Source organism: Protomyctophum parallelum (genome assembly GCF_964188405.1).
Source record: "Protomyctophum parallelum genome assembly, chromosome: 19".
Classification (NCBI taxonomy): domain Eukaryota; kingdom Metazoa; phylum Chordata; class Actinopteri; order Myctophiformes; family Myctophidae; genus Protomyctophum; species Protomyctophum parallelum.
Window position 1 is genome coordinate 38,547,841 of NC_139717.1, and position 21,655 is coordinate 38,569,495.

Here is a 21,655-nt window from a genome sequence, read left to right on the forward strand (position 1 = left end):
CCAACCTTAACACCTTCGCCCCTACACCCGCACCATCCAGCTCCACTCCTTCTGGGACAGCCCAAACAACAGATTATTCGTTTTGAACGCACACAATCTCAAACGCTCATGCACACGTGGCTTTCTTCCTTTCCTCGCACAGTAATTTGCTTGTATGCATTTGTTTCTATATTATTAACAATGTGCTGTGACACACGCACGCACACTAAATCAGTGAGCTCGAATTAAGTGGGGGGTATCGCAAGTATGTGCTGCGATTTATGCATTTCAACTACAGACCCACATACTGGTACTTGTGCGGAAACCGAGCTGCACAAGGTGCTAATCAAAGAGTTGTGAAACTACTAGTCAACAAAATACCAAGCTGCAACATTCAATGTTACGACAGCTCGGCTGTTTGTTTACTGTGAGAGGCAGACATTTGCCACCATAGTGTAAACCCATGCAAAGAAAAAGGCTAAAAGTAAGATGTTTATGTTGACGTGCATATTATATATGGGTCCTCAGTGGTTCTCAAACTTTTCTGGCTCAGGTCACCCCTGTAAATAATGTTTTCATCCACCCCTGAATTACTTTGTTACCTTGTAGCACCTTTTGCCATATTAACGGTACGTAAGTAAGTATGTAAATCTTTCCCCCAAAGATAAAGTATGTCACAGGGAAAACTGAAGAGAATATTTGTTTTCCATTATAGCACAGAATGAAAATAGCTTTTATACTTGGCATTTAATCACTTAAACGCCAGCATTCCCTCTTCTGTGGGGAACATTCACCACAAATAGCAGATCTACAAGCTTGTAGATCTGCTATTTTTGGTGAAGAGACTTTAGTGTACTGTATGCTGGAAAAGATCGCACCAAATACAGTGCAACTCGGGTCCGTTTCACAGGGGGGTCTAAGCGGTTAAACTGAATTGACATTGATAAATTCCAAGTATTATCAAAGTATTCTGAGGCACCCCTGGATGTCTGTGGCAGCCACCACTGCACTGCATAGGACTGGAACATCCACACGCCACCTCTGAGACAGAAATGGTACCATCTTATAGTGAGCATTAGTGCAGAACAATATATAGAGATGAGGTGGAGAAAAGGTGAAGCATTATTTTACATGTGTCGGCAGTTGGATGTGATGGTGATAATGATGATTCATAGTATTTTTCAAAAAGCACATAATAATGAACTTACAAATATGTATATACATTGATTAACCCATTCTGAACGGGCACCCATTTTGGTGTCGGCATCATGTTGTGCTTTAGCTATTGAAAAATAGCAGATCTACAAGCTCATATCGCGCCACCGAGTGGCGCGATACGAGCTTGTAGGTCTGCTATTTATTGAAAAATCGAAGAACGACTGACATTTTTTAGAATCTGATCTCAGGTCAGAATGGGTTTAATCAGACCAGTGTGTGTCCAGTGGAAACCTCGTATGAATCTGATCTCAGGTCAGAATGGGTTAAAATACAAAATCAAGACTCAAGCCATGAGTCATATAGTTTGTCATAGTTGAGAAACGTAAGGTGGTTCTTACCCTCTGAGCAATTTCCCTCTCCACTATGCTGTCCTCCAGGGAGAACATCTCTGAAACCGGTCTCTCTTTCACCGGCTCTTTCCTCACCCTCTCCTTCACACTGGTGAGGTCGGGTTCCGAGATGGACGGTCCCAGAATGGCCCCGTTCATCCCAGCCTGGTCCCCTCGGGTCAGCGTTCCACCACCACCCCCACCCCCTCCACAGCCACTCACGGGTCCACCACCTCCACCACCGCCGCCGCCTTGGCCCTGCCCGGCTTTGAGCATTCTGGCCTGGGCTTGAGTCGGGTCCATTGGTCCCTGATTGTTCTGTGGTCCTTGAGTGTGGTTAGCATGGTGGTGACTGTGGTTGTGCGTGCGGAGGTGGCCGTTGCCAGAAGGCCTGGGGGGGCCGGGATACTCGGGAGGAGGCTTGTTTGGCAGCTTGGCCAGAGCGGCCTGGAGCTGAGCGCTGATGCTGATGTCCTCGTTGAGGCCCGGGATCGGAACGTCCAACTCGGGCCTCTCCTCTTCCTCCTCCTCCTCCTCCTCACTCTCACTACTGTGAATGAGCATGGTGGCATTAGAGAGAGTCTTCTGATGCTGGTAAGCGACCGGCAGAGCCGGCGGCACGGGGGCCTCGGGTGCTTTCTGCACGGGCATCGACACGGACAGCTCCTTGGGCTGCTGAGGTGGAGGCTGGGGTGGAGGAGGCTGCGGGCTTTGGGGTTGAGGAATGGCCTGGGGCTGGGGGGGCATGGCCTGCTCCCGAAGAGTATTCCTTCGATGAAGGGGGGCGTTTATCCCCTTCATCACCAAGCCGTCCATCCCTCCTCCTCCTCCTCGCATGATAACCTCCATGCTGTGTCTCTTGCCCAGGGTGGAGCGGTGCTTCGCCGCCGACGTCAGCGGCTCACTGACCTCCTGCAGCGACTGGTGCACCACCGCCGAACTGTCCGGCTGGAAAGTCTTGACGGACAGCTGCACCATGCGGGTGACCAGCTCGGGGCTGCTGCCTCCGATGCAGCGGTGGCGGTGGCTGGCCAGGTCCGGCGTGCTGGTGGCCGGGCGGAAGGAGCCGGACGGGTACGGCGGGGGCGGCCGAGACATGTGGTTCCTCAGCATGTTGGCCGTGGCGGCGTAGCATCCCGTGTTGGCTCCCTGCTGTTTGGTGTTGGCCAGCTCGGGCGTGCTGACCGTGTGGGAGATGGAGCTGCTTCCCACGCCTCCGGCACCTCCGTTTCCGTTGCCGCAGGCGGACTGGCAGGGGCCCTGGCTGCTGGCTGGCCCCCCCTGATGGGGGCCGTGAGACACTGGCTTACTGTAGCTGATCTGCGGGAGCAAACAGAATGTACACATAAAACTGATGCAAATGCAAAAAGGAACAGGCAACAATGGTCGACTGATATATATTATATAAGTCACCCAGTACCACACCAGGGATTCTCAAGGGGTCCTATTGGGTTCCAGGCGGTTCCAGGGCTGTTCCCAGCTAAATGAGTTAATATAGCAAAAAAAACTGTTTTAACCACTCTAACCCTATACTCAGCTAAGTCAGCTGTTATAGCCGATCTACAAACTCTTCGTAATCTGCTATTTTCACAAAATCTTGTAATATCTTTGAAAGATACTAATCTTGTATGCAGGTCCCCGGCGAAGAAATACTTCCAGACGGGGGTCCGCAGCCAGATTAATGAATTTGAGGGCCCTTGGCGTGAAAACCACAGAACTAAAAAAACATCACAAGGATGCACCTGGGACGCACTGTATCCTCAGTGATGTATCCCAAGGTCATCGGCTTTCGGGTCTCTCAACATCATACCCCTCATTCGGGTGACCCAGCCGGGGTGATCAAGTCCCAGTCCCGATTTACGTCCCAGTAGCTACCCTCGATCAGTCCAATTATGGAAAAACACAATCTGCTGCTCCAGAACTACGGTACTCTACCGGTACTGGGCGGGTACCGGGCAGGCCATCCGACGCGTGGAGGCACTGTGGGTCGACTCCTGGCCGGGGCACCTCCTACGCCTCACAAGGTCCACTACTGCTCTCACCAGGTGCAGCCAGGACCTGTGCGTTGCACCAGATTCCCACACGATATAAAGTGAGTGAATTTGAGCCTTGAGGGCCATGATGTCGACCCATACCTGTGTGTGCGTGTAGGGCCCCGGGCTAGGCCCCAGTCCGTGATAAGGGCCCCTCTCCCTCATCTCGGGCTGACTGTACACCAGGGCCTCGGGCTGGCGGTAGGCGTAGGCGTTGCTGATGTTCAGGCTGCGCAGCGACTGGCTGTGGAGGTCGTGGTGGGTGGGCAGCATGCTGCGGCGCTTCTGCCTCATGACGGCGTCGTACTCGGGGGTGGGCCGGTAGGACGGGGCGATGATGGCGCTGTGCCGGTGGCTGGGGATGTAGTCGGGGCGCATCAGCTCGCTGCCGGGGATGCTGAGGTTGGAGGAGATGGGCGACGGCTGGACGAAGGTCTGGGAGTGGTTGAGGGAGCTCAGGCTGGGGCTGCTGTACATGCTGCCGTTGGGCACGGTGCCGTTGCGGAACCCAAAGTCCACCGGGCAGCGGTCCAGGCTGGTCTCCGACTTGTAGTACGGGTCATCGTGGAAGATGCTGTCTGCGGGAGGAGGGGGAAGAGAGAGAAATGGGAACTATGCGGTCGGGGGTTCCGTGCACACAGCACAACAGGAAAAACGCAGTGGTATGCATGTTTTTCCCCCTCTCTATTAGCCCATTCTGACCTGAGATCAGATTCATACGAGGTTTCCGCCGGACACACACACTGGTCTGATGAACCCATTCTGACCTGAGATCAGATTCTAAAAATGTCAGTCGCTCTTCGATTTTTCAAAAAATAGCAGACCTACAAGCTCGTATCGCGCCACTCGGTGGCGCGATATGAGCTTGTAGATCTGCTATTTTTAAATAGCTAAAGCATAACATGACGCTGACACCAAAATGGGTGCCCCGGTCAGAATGGGTTAGATTACAGGAATAGCAGTCTCTCATGTGAAATTATCTCAAACCCACACACGCCAGCACACGCATATGGGACACACAAACGAAGTACGGTGATTGATGTCACACTCCACAATGATCTCACACCCACACAGAGCACTGAGCACACCCAGAATGTTTTTTATTTTCCCCTCGCTGATTTTTAAGTGTCGAGCCCGTCACGTCTGTCTGAGGCCCTCTGGATTACAAGGCAGCGCGAGTGTGTGAACGAAAGGGAATGAAAGACCGGGGGCACTGCGCCGCCGCGCCTGATGCTCTCAGAATGGCTGGGAAATCGTTAAAACACAAATAGGCTGTGTGTGTGTGAGTCACTTTCCTGATGGGAAATACAAAATTAGGTCTATTCAATTATCTCAAACTGCTACTACAGCGACCTCTTGGCTCAATCAAGTTGTGGTTTAAAGCAGTGAGGGGGAAGGGCTGAAACTTTCTCTTTCTCTCTCGTGTGTGTGTGTGTGTGTGTGTGTGTGTGTGTGTGTGTGTGTGTGTGTGTGTGTGTGTGTGTGTGTGTGTGTGTGTGTGTGTGCGCGCGTGAGTGACATACCTTGAGAGCTCTGTGTGTCCTGGTAATGCTCTCCATACTGGGAATGTAAGGATGCGAAGTTACAGGATTGGGGCCGTGGCTGAATGAAGGGACGTACACATAAGAGTTGAAGACATATATATATATTTACGTTACGTATAAGTCATATAATGAATATTACATGAGCCATCTTTTGTGCTTTGTCTATTATTATCCACACTTTTGAGGGAGCTAGAAGTACAATAATTGCACTGCCTTCAATGAGTCTCGATCATTATAATTAGTCTCACAAGATGAGCAATTAGTTCTATTTTATTCAACTTTCCTCAATCGTATTTTTGTGTGATTTAGTGCCAGTGTATGAATGAATGCATGTGTGTGTGTGTGTGTGTGTGTGTGTGTGTGTATGTATATATATATATATATATATATATATATACACATGCACACACACATACACATTTATTTATATTTTTTACTGGCAAACATGACTTTTTACAATTACACAGTAAACTGAAGAAAAAAAAAACTGCCTTTTGAATTTGAGCTGTTCTCTCTGCTAGGCAGAGGGTGAACGTTAACTGTCCAGCCATAATGTGGGGTCATTGTGGCGTCTCAACCACTAAGGGCTGTGGTTCTCCAGAGATACCTCTAAGCACTCCAGGGTGACTGAAGAGCCATTGTGCCACATTTAGCCTTGCCATTGTCTAGCCAGTCGGGAGGGAGACGCACAAATCATGGCCTTCATTGTCACACCGGAAGTCAAAAGCATACAACACCCTTACACTTTCCAGCAACACCCACACCGCCACCCACGGGCACTAAACCCATGACTCTGAGACACAACAAAGAGCTGCCCTGAGTGGGCAAACGAGGTCAAGTCTCTGACCACGGCAATTCTTGTTTGCCCTCCGGACGTGGCCCTCTGCCCTTGGCCTCCTGGTCTGGTCCATGAAGGTCAGTGGGAATAATATGAAGCTTTTGAAGAGGGGAGAGTTGTTGTGCCACGTAAGAAACACAGCTAATCGTTCAAGAAAGACTGACAGTACCAGAGACAGGCGGGGGGTCCAGGTGGGTCGCCGCCTGATTGGTGCAGGTGAGTGGGCGGGCCTAGCGAGAAACAGACACACAAAGTGACCAATCGTGATGAACACCGGAGGCACAGCGATTCACAAACAAAACGAGCATCAGAAACACTAAGCCGTTCATGTCAAGAACAGTATCGCAGTACATACTGTAGATGAGGGATTAGTGTCTCTACTAGCAGGGTTCGATTCGTAAACAAAAAATTAAAATATTTACTTCACCATTTAAGACCTAAGACCTATAAGACCTTCTTTGTGTGATAAATTTAAAAACAATAGTCTATGTCTATGTGACACGTTGTGAAAAAAACATTGTTAAGTGAAATAAGTGTAAGTGATATTATTATACATAAATATCAAATATATCAGACATCCAGAGGGGGGTATCAAAAAGAGAGGCATGGATCCCCCCCCCCCCCCCCCAGCAATGTCCCCTGGATGTAAGCTCAGTGACTTCATGTATGAAACTCACTCTGCACAGATCTTGTTCTGTTTGTAGAACTTGTGTCTGGCCGTGAAGAGACGAGCGATGTACTTGGACATTTCCATATCCTCCTGAAGGCGAAGAGGAAAAACAATTGATATTTCGAAAATAACACACCGGTTATATTTATAGACTATGAGGATAATGTGCTCAAGTGTTTGTCTGTGTGCACAAATGTTTGCCAATGGGTCGGTCTTTGTTTAGATTCCATTTTTTACTTCCCACAACAAGATAACCTTGTGCAATGTGTTCGCGTGAGTGTGTGTGCGTGTGCGTGTGCGTGTGCATGTGTGTGGGCTCCGTGGCCCTGGCGAAAGACCACGGACAGACACAACATTTACCGTGTGAAAGATGATAGTGTCGTCTTTACTGGTTATCTCCACTGTGATGGCTGACTTATTGTGTGCTATGGTGCCAATGTCCTTCCATCTGTAAAACACAAACTCAATGAACTCTCAGGATTCTAATATGAGCTCATGTCTCAAGGAAAGTGGCGAAGGTGGTACGAGGACTGACCTGTGGAGCATGATGGACCTGCCATTCCGGTGTTTGACAAACACGCCGATGAACGACACGCCAATGAAGATGTCATTGGTGTAGTTGTCCTGTGTGGAGAGGTAGTACCAACACACTTCAGTTCACAGTAAGGTACGTAGTACGTACTCGTGGTAATGTGGTCTGTACCCTATTTGGCACGTCCCCAGCTAACCCGCTTGAATAAGAAACACACATGGACAGAATTGCACCCAATAATTCACCAAATAATGTGAACTTTCTCACTCTGGTGGACCTCCTTGCCGAGCTTGACCCAGTGATGAGCGAACACATCAGACAAGCAATGAAAAACATATACATAAAATAATATACCACGACATTGCTGACCACGACATGGACAAAACTATGTACCTTTTATTATTCATTATTATTCATATTTTTACAGTACACACTGTGTGTGTGACTGTGTGTGTGTGTGTGTGTGTGTGTGTGTGTGTGTGTGTGCGTGCGTGCGTGCGTGCGTGCTGGAGGTTCTACCTTAGCAGCAAAGCTCTCCTGGCCAAAGCCATCCAATTTCTCCACTTCCTTGATGTATAACAGCTCTGCTTCAGCAGTCTGCATTCGACTGGAAACCACAGACAGAGATTCAACACTCAACACAGTTTCCCCCCCCTTTTTTACTTTCTTAAACTACTGTATATATATATGATGATTTCCTTTTTTTCATAGAAGTGTATATTTGTACTGTACGTTTTTAAATGTTCCAATGAAAAATGGAGGACCCTGATGTAAACAAGTCTTAGTGCTTTTTATGGTTTTATCCTCGTAGCAGTTTTTGTATTGACGTGTGCTTTCGTTTGAAATGTACCCATTCTACGTACCGTACTGTGAATACAATTTTATCAATCAATCAATCAATCATAGGCGAGCATTAAACCGAGAGGCCTACCAGTGACTCTTGTGTTCCTCAGCCACCTTCTGAGTCCACTCCTCCAACACCTCCTCCCCATGCTGCCAGTTCTGCGACGATGGCGTCAGAAAGGGAAACAAATTGAAAAAATGGAGAATGCGGTGAAGGGTCAGAGAGGAGAGCAGAGAAAGAGAGGAATTAGGAGAAGCACGACAAAGAATGGAGTGTGTGTGTGTGTGTGTGTGTGTGTGTGTGTGTGTGTGTGTGTGTGTGTGTGTGTGTGTGTGTGTGTGTGTGTGTGTGTGTGTGTGTGTGTTTACATTGAGAACGATGAGGCCAGATGGAGGTAAATAGAGGAGAGAGGGGTGAGAGGGGAGGGGTGGCAAGGTGAGAGAGTGAAAGTTACATCTCTGCGGGGCAGAGCAAGTTGTATCAGGTGACACTCCCTCAGCAACACCCACTCACTGACTGTAGCCCTCCATTAAAACACTCCATCACTTTTGACAGAGATGGAGAAAGATTGGCTGCGGATTACATTCAAGCACTTTCGGTGTCTCTGCCACCCGCTCTTCTCTTCCCTTCCCTTCTCCTCTCCTCTCCTGTATTGTATTCTCATCTCCTGTCCTGTCCTCTCCTGTCCTCCACGGTCTTCTCCTCTCTCTCCACACCTACTCTTAGTTGGCTTTGTGGGTAACGCAGACGGCTAACTCCACACTTTATACTGTAGTTGTTAGCAGTCTGGGTTAATACATAAATAATGCCAGACAACACGTCAAACATTTTCAGTTTGTTTCATTGCTGTTTTCTTTGTGTAAATAGTCATCTGCTTATTGTAAAATGTACAGCACAATATTTAGCTCACTGTAAATGTTAAATATTTAACATCTGGTGTGCAATACATCTCTCACTATCAGTGCTCTCATTATGCCTTGTTTCACTCTCTCCTCCCTACTCATCACTCTGTTGATGTTCTCTCAAACACTTTGCCATGTACCTCCCTCTCTCTCTCTCATCCTGTCAGTCAGGTATGCAGGTGGAACATGGAGGGAAGGAGGTGACACCGGAATGTGTGCCTTTAGGCTATATGCACACACACGCACACACACACACACACACACACACACACACACACACACACACACACACACACACACACACACACACACACACACACACACACACACACACACACACACACACACACAGAGAAGAGCAAGTATTGGGACTTACCACTGGGAAGAGCACGTACTCCCTGAGGAAGTCCTGAGACAGGAACTGTGTAAAGTCTCCAAAGTCAGCTGGGATGATACACACGCACACACGCACGTGCACACACACACACACACACACACACACACACACACACACACACTTTAACTTTTTGGGAAAACATTTGATATACAACCTAACAACGTGTCACATAGTGAGATGACCGATGTCTTGGAATCCCATTAAGTACAGTACATTTCAGTGAATGACATGGGCCCAGACCTGCAGATGGGGCCGTTAAGTGCACCGTTTAAGTGTCGTGGTGCCGTCTGTCAGTGCAGTGGAGCATCCAAGCTTCCCCACAGATAAGGGCCTTCCTGCTGCTGCTAAGGCTAACCTTGGAGCTAAGTGATAAGCTAACAGTCTGTTTACATTCCCCCAGACAGGACTGTGGAGGTGGAGTGGGCGTGAGCGTGCGCGTGAGCATGTGCATGTGCATGTGCATGTGCATGTGTGTGTGTGTGTGTGTGTGTGTGTGTGTTTTAAAGAATTGTGATACCGTAGGAACTCAAGTGGACTAGGCCTCTGCCAATGGTATGCAGCCATATTAGGTATTGAAGTCAAGATGACCCGAGAAAGGGCTATTCGTGTGTGTGTGTGTGTGTGTGTGTGTGTGTGTGTGTGTGTGTGTGTGTGTGTGTGTGTGTGTGTGTGTGCGTGCGTTTTACCTTGTACTGCTAGGCCGGCTAGTCTGATCCCCTGCTCTACTGTACAGTGGAGACGTCCATCCAACACCTCCTTCTTCACCTGCAGGTAATACTGATACCTAGACAGACAGACAGACAGACAGACAGACAGACAGACAGACAGACAGACAGACAGACAGACAGACAGACAGACAGACAGACAGACAGACAGACAGACAGACAGACAGACAGACAGACAGACAGACGTCAAATCAATGCACATTGACAGCTTGTGTTCAACAGATTTATCCAGACATGTAAGTCCAGTGTTACACACACACACACACACACACACACACACACACACACACACGGATACACACACACGTCACACACGCACAGACGCACGCATGCACCCATGTCCCCAGCGATTAAGACGTTGCAGCAATTAAATATGACGGAGCGCCATGTTGGTCTGCCTTTGGTTTGGGCAAGAAGACAGCACTGGCGATGGCAGTTCCAGTAAAAACAATGCCACAGAACCTTGTTACAAAATCAGGAATGAGTGAATCATCCCCGGCTACAATACCACTGACTCATCTTTGACTTGAGGAGAGGAAATTCAAATGTGTTCCACTGAATAGTGTGATTTTACAGCGTTGCAATAAATGTAGATACTTGGCCGGAAACGGCGAAATCCGGGAGTGTTAAATAAACACTCCCAGATTTTATTGCGCGGGGTTGGATTTTAAGCTCATGTTTACATGGGACTAGATATTGGCTAACGCATTCCAGCGTATGTCTAACACCAGCTACACAAACAATAGCGCTGGGTATAGCAGCATAATTGCATATTGCTAATGTGAGGCTAGCTGGGGCTCGGCGGTGCGGTCCTATTGGGCTGTGTTTCACCATGCAGTGTTAAGTTGATATGACGCCGTTCGTAGGGCGAACTATAGCTTCACAGTTCACAGTGTGGTTCACGGTCCCCAAACCCCAAGTGGCTGAAATATACAACATTTGTTCAGAACGTTTGAGTTGCTTTTGTCCACTTTTAGCTTTGGTCCAATTTTGGTGTTTTTCTTTTGAGGAATGATTTCGCCACAGAGAGGCCACACAGAAGGAGAGAGAGAGAGAGAGAGAGAGAGAGAGAGAGAGAGAGAGAGAGAGAGAGAGAGAGAGAGAGAGAGAACAAGAGGGAAATAAGGAGTGAAAAGAGAGCCAGAGCTGTCGGGGCGACCGGGCTCAGCTGCATAAAACGCACACGCCGTTTCCTGTTTGTTGCCATGGCGACCACAGAGTGAGTCTTTCCAATGTGGGCTGTGAGACACCTTTCCACACACACACACACACACACACACACACACACACACACACACGCACACACACCCCCCCCTGAGTGGAAGCATACATCAAGACAGTCCATGCCAAACTGCACAAGCGTCTATGTGGAAACCACCAAGTTATCCATGCTTAGTCACTCCTTCTATACACAGCATAGCACTACTTGTCACATGCACGTGCACACACACACACACACACACACACACACACACACACACACACACACACACACACACACACACACACACACACACACACACACACACACACACACACACACACACACACACACACACACACACACACACACACACACACACACACACACACACGGATGGACGGACACGGATGGACGGACACGGGCGCACAGATTTTCCTCCAATGAGAAAAAACCCTCTTTAAAAGGTCCATATATCTCTCGGAAATTAATGATTTTCCATTCATTACAGAACAGAAGTTTCACTTGACATTTTAAACTGAAGGAACTGGAGGGACCTGACCCAATACCTGGCACCGGGAATCACACAGAGAGAAGTGGTCATGGAAAAAAAAAAGAGTCATAAGAAACACAAAGAAGGGCAGAAAGGAGGCCGAAGCTGCACCGTATTATTCTCAGAGTCAGTTTAACTCTGATACATGTAAACAAATAGACCCGTCTGGTTACATTTATATACACTATCACAGTCGACAAGGAGAACGGCACGCGCACGCTCCTTGTTCTCACTCACTCTGCAGTCTGCACACTTCTTCTTCAAGCGTCATAACCCAAAAGCTAGCATTAAATGTGGATACGTGCACACTTTGCACAGCATAGTCAGTGGTTTAGTCACTTTTCTTTTCACACTTCACACTTTTTTCACGTCAAGGACCCCTAGAATTATCTGAATTTGGCGGCGGACCCCCCCCCCCCCCCCCCCATCTGAAAATATGTAGTTCCAGGGACCCCCGCAGAAGCAAAGATTTGAGCTATATGATAACGCTCTGAAAGATTCAAAGATTTCCGCCACATTTTCACGGTTAAAAGAAAAATAGCAGATCTACAAGCTCGTAGCGCGGCACTTACTTGTAGATCTGCCATTTTTTCAATAGCTAAAGTATAACATAATAGCTTAAAACACCAAAAGGGGGTTCTCGTCCTGAATGGAGGGGACGGGTTAATTCACTTTTCCTTTCACACTCAAAGAGTTTCAAATGAATGAATTAACACTGGGGGATTGTTGTCCCAGTGCATCACAGGGCTCCATTCCTTTTCAACAGTGGTGGATAAAGTACTCCGCAGCAGCTCAGGGGTAGAGTGACCGGATCGCTTCCAAAACCCGGGCTCTGAACCCCTAATTGCTCCTGATGTGCAGGTCGGTGCCTTGCATGGTTCCTGGCAGTGTTGTTTTTGGCAGCAAATTTCTATTTTAGTTTCAGTCATAGTCTCCTGAACAATTTTCACTTTAGTCTTAGTCACATTTTAGTCACCTGGAATGTATTAGTGTTAGTCTAGTTTTAGTCGACTAAATGTCATAAGATTTTAGTCGACTAAATCTACAGGCGATTTAGTCGACTAAAATGTATTTTTGCGGGCCTTGTTGCCGTCATAATGACTTATTTTACACTTGCTGTTTTTCAGCATGCAACCAAGTGTAAAATGACTTGTACTGGATCTGGGTCCACTAGTCCCTTCCTAACATTTTAGTCTAGTTTTTATTTGTTGACTAAATTGTCAGTATATTTAGTCTTAGTTTTAGTCACCATAGCATAGTTTTAATTTAGTTTCCATTTAGTTTTCTTCAGTGGAAAAGGTAGTCGTCGAACATTTTTCGTCTTAGTTTTAGTCGACGAAAACAACACTGGTTCCTGGATGTGTGTGTGTGTGTGTGTGAATTGGTGAAATGTAATGCACGATCTCTGAAAAGGCGCCATGGATAAAGGCGCTATATAAATGCACCGTTAACTCAAATGTTTTACGTAAGTAAAAGTATAAATACTGCAATGTAGAAGTACACCGTTATAGTAAAAAAAGTTAAAAGTCCAGAATTCAAAATTGTACTTGAATACGAAGGTTTTGGCATCAAAATGTACTTCAAGTACCAAAAGTAAAAGTACTCATTATGCAGAATGTCCAATTTCAAGTTTCCATCTACAAGCCGCATCTCCACGCATTGTGAGCTTGTAGATCGGTTATTTTAAAATTCCCAAAATGAATGAAAAGCTGAGGTGGTTAATGTATGTTCTGTAATAATAACCCAAATCTACAAAGTAACTGGTAACTTCAAATAAACGTAGTGGAGTGAAAGCACAATATTTGTCTCTGAGGTGCAGCGGAGAAGAAGTATATGTACTTAGCTACTTTCCACCACTGCTTTTCCAATCGTCTGTCATCAGTCAATTTTGAGTACTTAATCTTGCATGTTGGGATTTTGCCGTTTGTGTCACCTTCTAACATCTCACTTCTTCACTCCCCATCTTTCTCTCTCGTTTCCTCCCCCTCTAGGTCTCTCTCCCTCTCCCCCTCTCTCTCTCTTACTCTCTCTCTCGTTCTTTTTTGAGCTTCACTCCGTGCGTGTTCTGGGCCTATAATCTGACCCCGCCCTCCTCCCCTCACCCTGTCATTACGCTGGTTGGCTGAGCCGCCATTCCGTTCCCGTGGCAACCCTGTAATTTGCCAACCCCAGTCACCGCCACTGTAGGGAGGGGGAGGAGCTTGATGCGGTCTGGAGGGAGGAGCCAGGTAACCCTGAAATAGTTGTGAAAAAGGAAATATATACATAAAGAGTATATACCTGTATGTGTGTGTGTGTGTGTGTGTGTGTGTGTGTGTGTATCTGTCAGTACACGTCCCTTTTGGATAACTGGATATCCAAACTTCTCGACGAAGGGCACATACGTTTGTGCCCATATATGGAGCTGGCTGATTTGTTTGCGCCTGACGACAAGACGACACATTGAGGTTGGACACCACACTCCAAGTTTGGGCATAGATGCATTGGGAACTCCTTATATGGTTATGGCAGAAACATGTGCGTGACCGATGTGGTCCCTTTCAGCAATTCTTTGGCTGATCTATTATTATATTTATTTATATAATTTATATTACACTGAAATAGCGTCAACATTTTCACCCACAGCAAAATCCATGTCAATGTTACACTTGAGTAAAATTGTGAGAGTTAGCTTGGTGGGCTGAATATATGTATTGAATATGAATTTAAACAATACCTGCAAATAGAATAGAAAAATGTTTTGCTCTATGCATCGTGCAGAATGAAAACATGTTTTGCCCCGATTACGAATTATCAATGAACGATTATTAAATAATGTGAAAATACCTACAAGAACTCGTGGATCAATTATTTTCACGCCATCATTGCACAACAAAGTATAACACAGGGCTACAGGGTTAATCACACAATTCAGTTGAGAATCTATTCACATTTCTGCGTGTCGATTCACAGATTTTTGAGAAATAACAAAAAAAAAATCACACAAAAAACAGATGAGACAAATAACAGTCTAAGTCCATAATTTATTCTGACCCCTCCCCGAAAAGGCCTAGCTGTCCTGACCCCTTATCCATCACGTATAAATTATAGTTAATTAGTGTGGACTTAGATTGTTATTCGTCTCAACTGCTCGAGCAAGATGAATGGCGTCGACAGGAGCCAACCAATCAGATCAACTCTTGAGGGGTACTACCCGGAAGTACCTTTGTAGTTCTTCTATGGCTTCAAAACGCCACTGAGCAACTTCCATAGAAGTGAATAGCGGCAGGCGGGGCTTTCGCTCCTCTCTCCCTCAATAACACTATGGGTGCAGCCAGTCGCAGACAGCATGCACGCTTGCAAACGTTTACGTACACAGCTGTCACTTGGCCTTTTGTTTTACTTCCTGTTGTCTCAGTAACTTCTATAGCTACAGTATATCACTTTACAAATAGTGTTTATTATTAAGAAGAGTAGCTACTTTCATTATTGACTTTCAATATTGGCATTACACTTTGTTTAAAAGCGCCAAGAAACCATTTGAAAATGGAATAATTCAATTCTAAATACCGACTTTAATTTGTATATACTATAGCTAGTTGGCTACACAACCTTTTGTTTTATGCAGGTCTGCTTCTAACTACCGGTATATTCTATACGTCACATGTTGTATTATTGCCTTTCCTTCCTTTTGTTTTCCTCTGTCTTATCTTCTTTTTCTCTATTTTTTCTCTTTGTAAGTTATGCTCTGTGATGTGAAGCACTTTGGGTCGACCATGGTCGCTGGAAATGTGCTATATAAATAATGTTTGATTTGATTTGATATACCTAGTAAAACGCCTTTATTAAACCATTCTGAACGGGAACCCGTTTTGGTGTTGGCATCATGTTATGCTTTAGCTATTGAAAAATAGCAGATCTACAAGCTCTACGAGCTTGTAGGTCTGCTATTTTTGAAAAATCGAAGAACGATCTCAGGTCAGAATGGGTTAATCAGACCAGTGTGTTGTCCAGTGGAAACCTTGTATGAATCTGATCTCAAGTCAGAATGGGTTAATATGTTTCGGAATCACTGCTAGAGCCGTAAAAATCCTCTCTTATCAGGGCCCCTGGCATATGTTTTTAAACGGGGGTCCGCAGCCTAAAAGAAATCGATTTGGGGGTCCTTGACATGAAAATGTATGGGAACCACTGCTATACGGTGTAATTCAGGGGTTACCGTGGATGAAAGGGCGATTTACCGGGGTGACCCGAGGCAAAACATGTTTGAGAACCACAGAGCTAAAATGGCCCAAACCTATGTGGTATACACATTACACACCTGGCCAGGATGTCATGTCAGTGACATCATGGCGCTGTAATAACAGGTGAGCTACAACAACAGACAATCCTCTCAGACCAGACGACTTCATCTTTGACTTGTAAAATCCTCAGTGACTCTCGAACGAATAAAAGGCACCCAAACGGACCCGCAAGTTCACACTGAGGATTGTACTGTGTGGCAGACAGACTAGACTGTACCCTGGGCTGACATCACTGGCATTCCACATGGCCCCACATGACTCGCACAAAGACCCCCTTTATATGCCCACGCATGTTCAGAGACATGCTCAAGACAGGCTACCAGATGTCCAAATAGCTAACACAACAAGTGTGTGTGTGTGTGTGTGTGTGTGTGTGTGTGTGTGTGTGTGTGTGTGTGTGTGTGTGTGTGTGCTCCCCCAGTGGTATGACCCCTGTCCACCCCCTCAGCCCCAGATGGGTCCAGACGGCTGTGTGGGAGTTTGGGGGTTTCACTACAACAAAGTTGTTGAATCAGCAAGGGGCGGAACGAGTACAACTGTGCGCGTGTGCGTGTGTGTGTGTGTGTGTGTGTGTGTGTGTGTGTGTCTTCATGCACGTCCACGTGCGCATGCATGTGCGCGAGTGTGTGTGAGTGAGTGAGTCAGTATGAGTACATACGTGCGTACAGGTATACATGCATACCATGTTTTGCTATCTTTGTAGGAACCAATTTTTCCCGTGAGGACAGTCAAACTCTGTTCATCCTAACACACTGTGGCCTGTGGGTAGGTTTGATGTTTGGACACTGCAGGCAACAGGTTCCTGTACACACTAAGACAATCTAATAAATAACACATTCCTGTTTACTCCTAGACCTGAAATCAGCAGCCAACATGTGGCATTGCACAGGCAGAAACTATTTTGACCGCCGAAATGGGGAAATTGTAGTATGGGGGGAAGTATTGTGTGACTACAAGCACTGTTTCATGGCTGTTTTTATCAAATGGCTATCAAATGTCTAAATGCGATAAGCCTGAGCATGCCCAGTGTACATGACTGGTCATGTGATATGCGTTGTCAGGCTTGGAGTATGGACGGAGATTACCCCTCACAGGGTGATAATTGAACCAAAGCATCCCTATTCTGGGGGGAACATTTGCCAAAAATAGCCGATCTACAAGCTCACAACACGTCACAACGGGACTGTACTGGCTACTAGCATGGAGCCCTTTGGAATCCACTCAACTAAGGATAGGGTTTAACAATTCTTTCACTATAAGAACAGTACACAAGGACACAAACATTACAGGTGCGGTTTAGATTGCATTCACAAAGTCTTGGCACATGTCTTGCCTTCACGAGACAACATGAATGTCACTCAGTGTCTCCACCATATATGGCGACCATCAGAGGTAGCAGAGACAGTACATAACTTCGCCAGTCCTTCTGCCTCGCCTATGGACATCCTAAACTGTGGAAACGCTCCATGCAACAACCAGTCTGTGGACAATGGACATGTCTCAGGCTGGACCATCAAAGATGAAGCAAAGTTCCCAGTCCAGTGACAATGCACACGCATGCGCACACACACACACACACACACACACCCACACACACCCACACACAACATGAAAGTAACACCATGCACAAACTAGCACACTCCAATCTCACTGTGGTGACCCTGCAGGACCTGGACTGCATGCCCCCGTCACTAACCCTGGTCCTTTTCACAGCTGCACAGTAGGAGGAGCATTGAGGGAAAGATGAATGAACGGAGGTGCAGAGAGGGAGAGAGAGAGAGAGAGAGAGAGAGAGAGACAGAGAGAAGGAGGGAGAGGGAGATCTGGTGTCAGGTCACACGTCATTCAAACACTAAACTTCAAAGCCCTCACTCTGACCACAGTATAAAACACATTACTTTCTCCGTCTCGCTTAGATTAACAGAGTGGAGAAAGAGATATACCCCGACCGCCCCCCCCGATTCCTCCCAGGCCAGGTGTGCTGGCACAGGGATGATACACAGGCCATTGCTACGGGAGACACTGTGGCACCAAAGGTGCAGATTAATTGAACTCTGAAGGAGTACAAAAACTACAAATGCAAACAAATGGGTCGGTACGGATCTCGGTGGTTACATTTGTACCCCCTCTGACTTACAAATGGATAAATGGACAGTGTGGATTGTATTTGGTGCTTCTGACCTCGTATCCGTTTCAAACTGTTTCACAGACAGAGGTGTCGAGACAAGGGCAGAAGAGGACTATTACTTTTCTTTTCTTGGTGACAGTGTAAAAAGATTGACTGAGCCTTGGTGAAAGAAAGGCATGTTTTGATCTTTAAAATAACTCTTTTTTTAAGTGACTAAAAGTAAGATGAGCATGTTAATACTGTCATTGTAGCACAGCTGCAGTGGTTGGAGGTGGTCTTCCTACTCTTCTATTTAGGTATGGCTCCCCCATATCTTGCAAGTATGATCGAACCCTACAAACCCTCCCGCGCACTCAGATCAGCCAACGCAGGGAAGCTGGAAGTAACCTCACTAAAAACGCAGGGACAATGCTCCACACGTCCCAAACTCTTCTCCCTTCTGGCTCCAAAACTGTGGAATGCACTTCCCATTGCAGTCAGAACTGCAGCATCACTCCCAATCTTCCGCCGTGCCCGTAGTCTGAAAACCCACCTTTTCAGACTCCATCATGGCCCATAGCACTTACCACAGCCCCTTAGATAGCATTTCTGTAGACTTAGATAGCATTTGATACAGACTTATAGCATGTTATGTAGACAGCACTATAATTGCATTGTATGTAGTCATAGCACGTCATAGTACATATGTATAGCATAGTAGTATAGATGTATAGTTTATATGTATAGCTTCATTATATAGATATTTCACTGTTACTTTCTTAGCTTACGCATGTTTCTTGATAAATGTTTTTATGTGATGTATTCCCATGCTTTTTTGTTCTTGCTTAATGTAAGTCGCTCTGGATTAAGAGCGTCTGCTAAATGCCTAAATTGTAAATTGTAGATATTTAGAACCTGTGGCCGGGTGGGAACTGATACTAATTGACAACAAAGTTTGAAAGTTATATTCCTCGCTTTTCCAACAAACTCTCCAGAATAGCTCAACACTAAAGTAAAAGTTTAGATGGTGGGAAGTAACTAATTACATTAGACTTATATACAAGTTATTACAAGTACTGTACTTCAAAGTACAACTTTGATGTACTTTTACTTTAGGCAAATATTGTACTTTTACTACACTCAAATTATTTGAAAACTTGAGTTACTAGTTACTTACATACATGTCACCCATTTGAAAATAGCCGATCTACAAGCTCATATTATGTAGATCTGCTATTTTCAAAAGATTTGTATACATTTCATACATTTGTAAACGCGTGAAACTGTACATTCTGCATAATTAGTGCTTTCTACTTTTATGTATTTTAAGTATATTTTGATAACAATACTTTTGTACTTCCTTTGTAATTCCTGATTATTACTAGTTGTAACAGAGTATTTCTACATTGCATTATTGATACTTTTTTTAAAACAATTACGAGCACTTTTTAGATTCCTGGGTAGGACATGAAAGTTATTGATGTATTTGAAAAATGAATGGCTTTAGAAAACGCCTGCCTCAGTGCCTCTGGGGCTGTGTGTGTGTGTGTGTGTGCGTGTGTGTGTGTGTCGTACAATGTAGTGCATTGTGACTAACGCCTCCGACAGAGCTGCAGCTGGCTTCTGGGTAGATTCTTGGGGGGCACAGGGTGAGTGTGTAGTGTGTGTACGTGTGTGTGCGTGCGTGTGCGCGCTCACGTGTGTGTGTGTGTGTGTGTGTGTGAGCCAGACTTCCCCCTCCCCTTTAGCACTTCTTCTGAGAGGAATGTGCGGTCCACCTCCTCCTACACTGGAAGACTAGTGCCAACATTCCAGAGCAGTGTTTCCCAAACAGTGGGTCGTAGACCCATTTTTGGTTCGCAGACCCATTTTCATGAGTCGCAAGTAAATGTCCCCATTTCTTATATATATATATATTATTTTTTAAATATTTCTTTTTGGCTTTTATTGCCTTTTATTGATAGATCACAGACAGTAGGTAGACAGGAAACGGAGAGAGACACACAGCAAACTTCGTCTGGATCGGGACTCGAACCCACGACACACTGTCATGCTGGATTACCAGCCAAGGTGCCTGGACCGCTAATCCCGGCCCAGGCCAAATAAAAATCAAATTTAAATAAAAATGTAAAAAAAACAACCATATTGTAAAGGAATTTCATACATTTTCAAACAATCCAATCAATTCCATAGGCCTACATTGAAAAGAAAGAAGAAAGAAAAAAAACTACGCAGTGTGAGCTTGTAGAATGTAGATGTTCTATTTTCACTTGTTTGGGTTCCAGGGAGAAATCACATTTCCCAATTGGGTATCAAGCTAAGAGGTTTGGGAACAACGGTGACTGTCCTACACTGGAAGACTGTGCCAAACATTCCAGAGTGAGAGGGAGGAAGAGAGGAGAGAGAGAGAGAGAGAGAGAGAGAGAGAGAGGGAGAGAGAGAGAGGTTAGACATGAGGGCTTTTGTTCCCTCTTCCCTGAACTTGCTCCTAAGGCCCGCCCGCCATAACCCCCTAACCCTGTGTGTGCCACACACACACACGTCACACACACACACACACACACACACACACACACACACACACACACACACACACACACACACACACACACAAATGCAGAATATGCCTAATATGTCTGCTTCCGTCAGAGATGCAATGGCACAGATTCAATAGAGCAGCGCAGCTTCAACCATTCGCACAATTTCAGATTTACAGACCTGGAGAACCTTCTGGCTATCCACAGTCACACTCTGCTTTGACTGCCACTGGCACAACGCACACAGAGGAACGAATCCTATACTACCACCACGCCATCCCCATTTTAAGGAACACCCTGAAATCTTCGCATTGGTTCCGTTATATAATTTCCTCTCTAAATTCCAAATAGTTTCAAGACAGCTTTAGCCCATTGGCTGCATGTAGATGTCACACGACGTCGCATAAAATGCTCTTAGGGTTACTCCTGGGGGTCCCCACTTTGAGGAACCGTGGACTACAGGAGATGCTAGTGCAGTGACAGAGAGAGAATGCCCTCCTCCCTCCACATACCGACATGGTTGGAGCAGCCGACAGAGTCAGAGTGGTACCATGGAGGAATCCAACCCCACCCCCCCCCATGCACCACCCGGACAGCACGTTCAATACATCGGAATCAATGGTTAACAGATCACACACACACACACACACACACACACACACACACACACACACACACACACTTTTTAATGCCCCGAGTCAAATGTCAAACTCTGACCTGCAAATGACCTTTCCCACATCCAGTCAAAAGCAGCAGCAGCAAATTCACCAGCTTAGTGCTAGCAGACTCACGGCAGGAACATGGTGTGTGTGTGTGTGTGCGTGTGTGTGTGTGTGAGAGAGAGAGAGAGAGAGTGTGTGAGTGAGAGAGAGGGAATCTGAGATGGCAGACAGTGCTGCCGATCTACACACTGACCCCTGGATGCCCTTTTCACAGCTAGCCAACTCACAACTCACTCTCTCT

At 46.1% G+C, this 21,655-nt stretch overlaps 1 protein-coding gene across 2 annotated transcripts in view; it reads right to left on the reverse strand.

Annotated features, from left to right (window-relative positions):
* LOC310877103 (tyrosine-protein phosphatase non-receptor type 14-like) overlaps window positions 1–21,655 on the reverse strand; it is a 56,952-nt gene that overhangs the window by 10,335 nt on the left and 24,962 nt on the right. For both annotated transcript variants that reach the window (XM_083790805.1, XM_083790806.1), the window contains exons 4-14: window positions 9,973–10,070; window positions 9,266–9,333; window positions 8,075–8,145; window positions 7,663–7,750; window positions 7,147–7,235; window positions 6,972–7,059; window positions 6,619–6,701; window positions 6,111–6,171; window positions 5,083–5,161; window positions 3,662–4,137; window positions 1,536–2,846 (exon numbers count right to left, since the gene is read on the reverse strand). In XM_083790805.1, coding sequence (XP_083646931.1) covers window positions 1,536–2,846; window positions 3,662–4,137; window positions 5,083–5,161; window positions 6,111–6,171; window positions 6,619–6,701; window positions 6,972–7,059; window positions 7,147–7,235; window positions 7,663–7,750; window positions 8,075–8,145; window positions 9,266–9,333; window positions 9,973–10,070 — 2,512 coding nt within the window. The remainder of the gene's footprint in view (window positions 1–1,535; window positions 2,847–3,661; window positions 4,138–5,082; window positions 5,162–6,110; window positions 6,172–6,618; window positions 6,702–6,971; window positions 7,060–7,146; window positions 7,236–7,662; window positions 7,751–8,074; window positions 8,146–9,265; window positions 9,334–9,972; window positions 10,071–21,655) is intronic.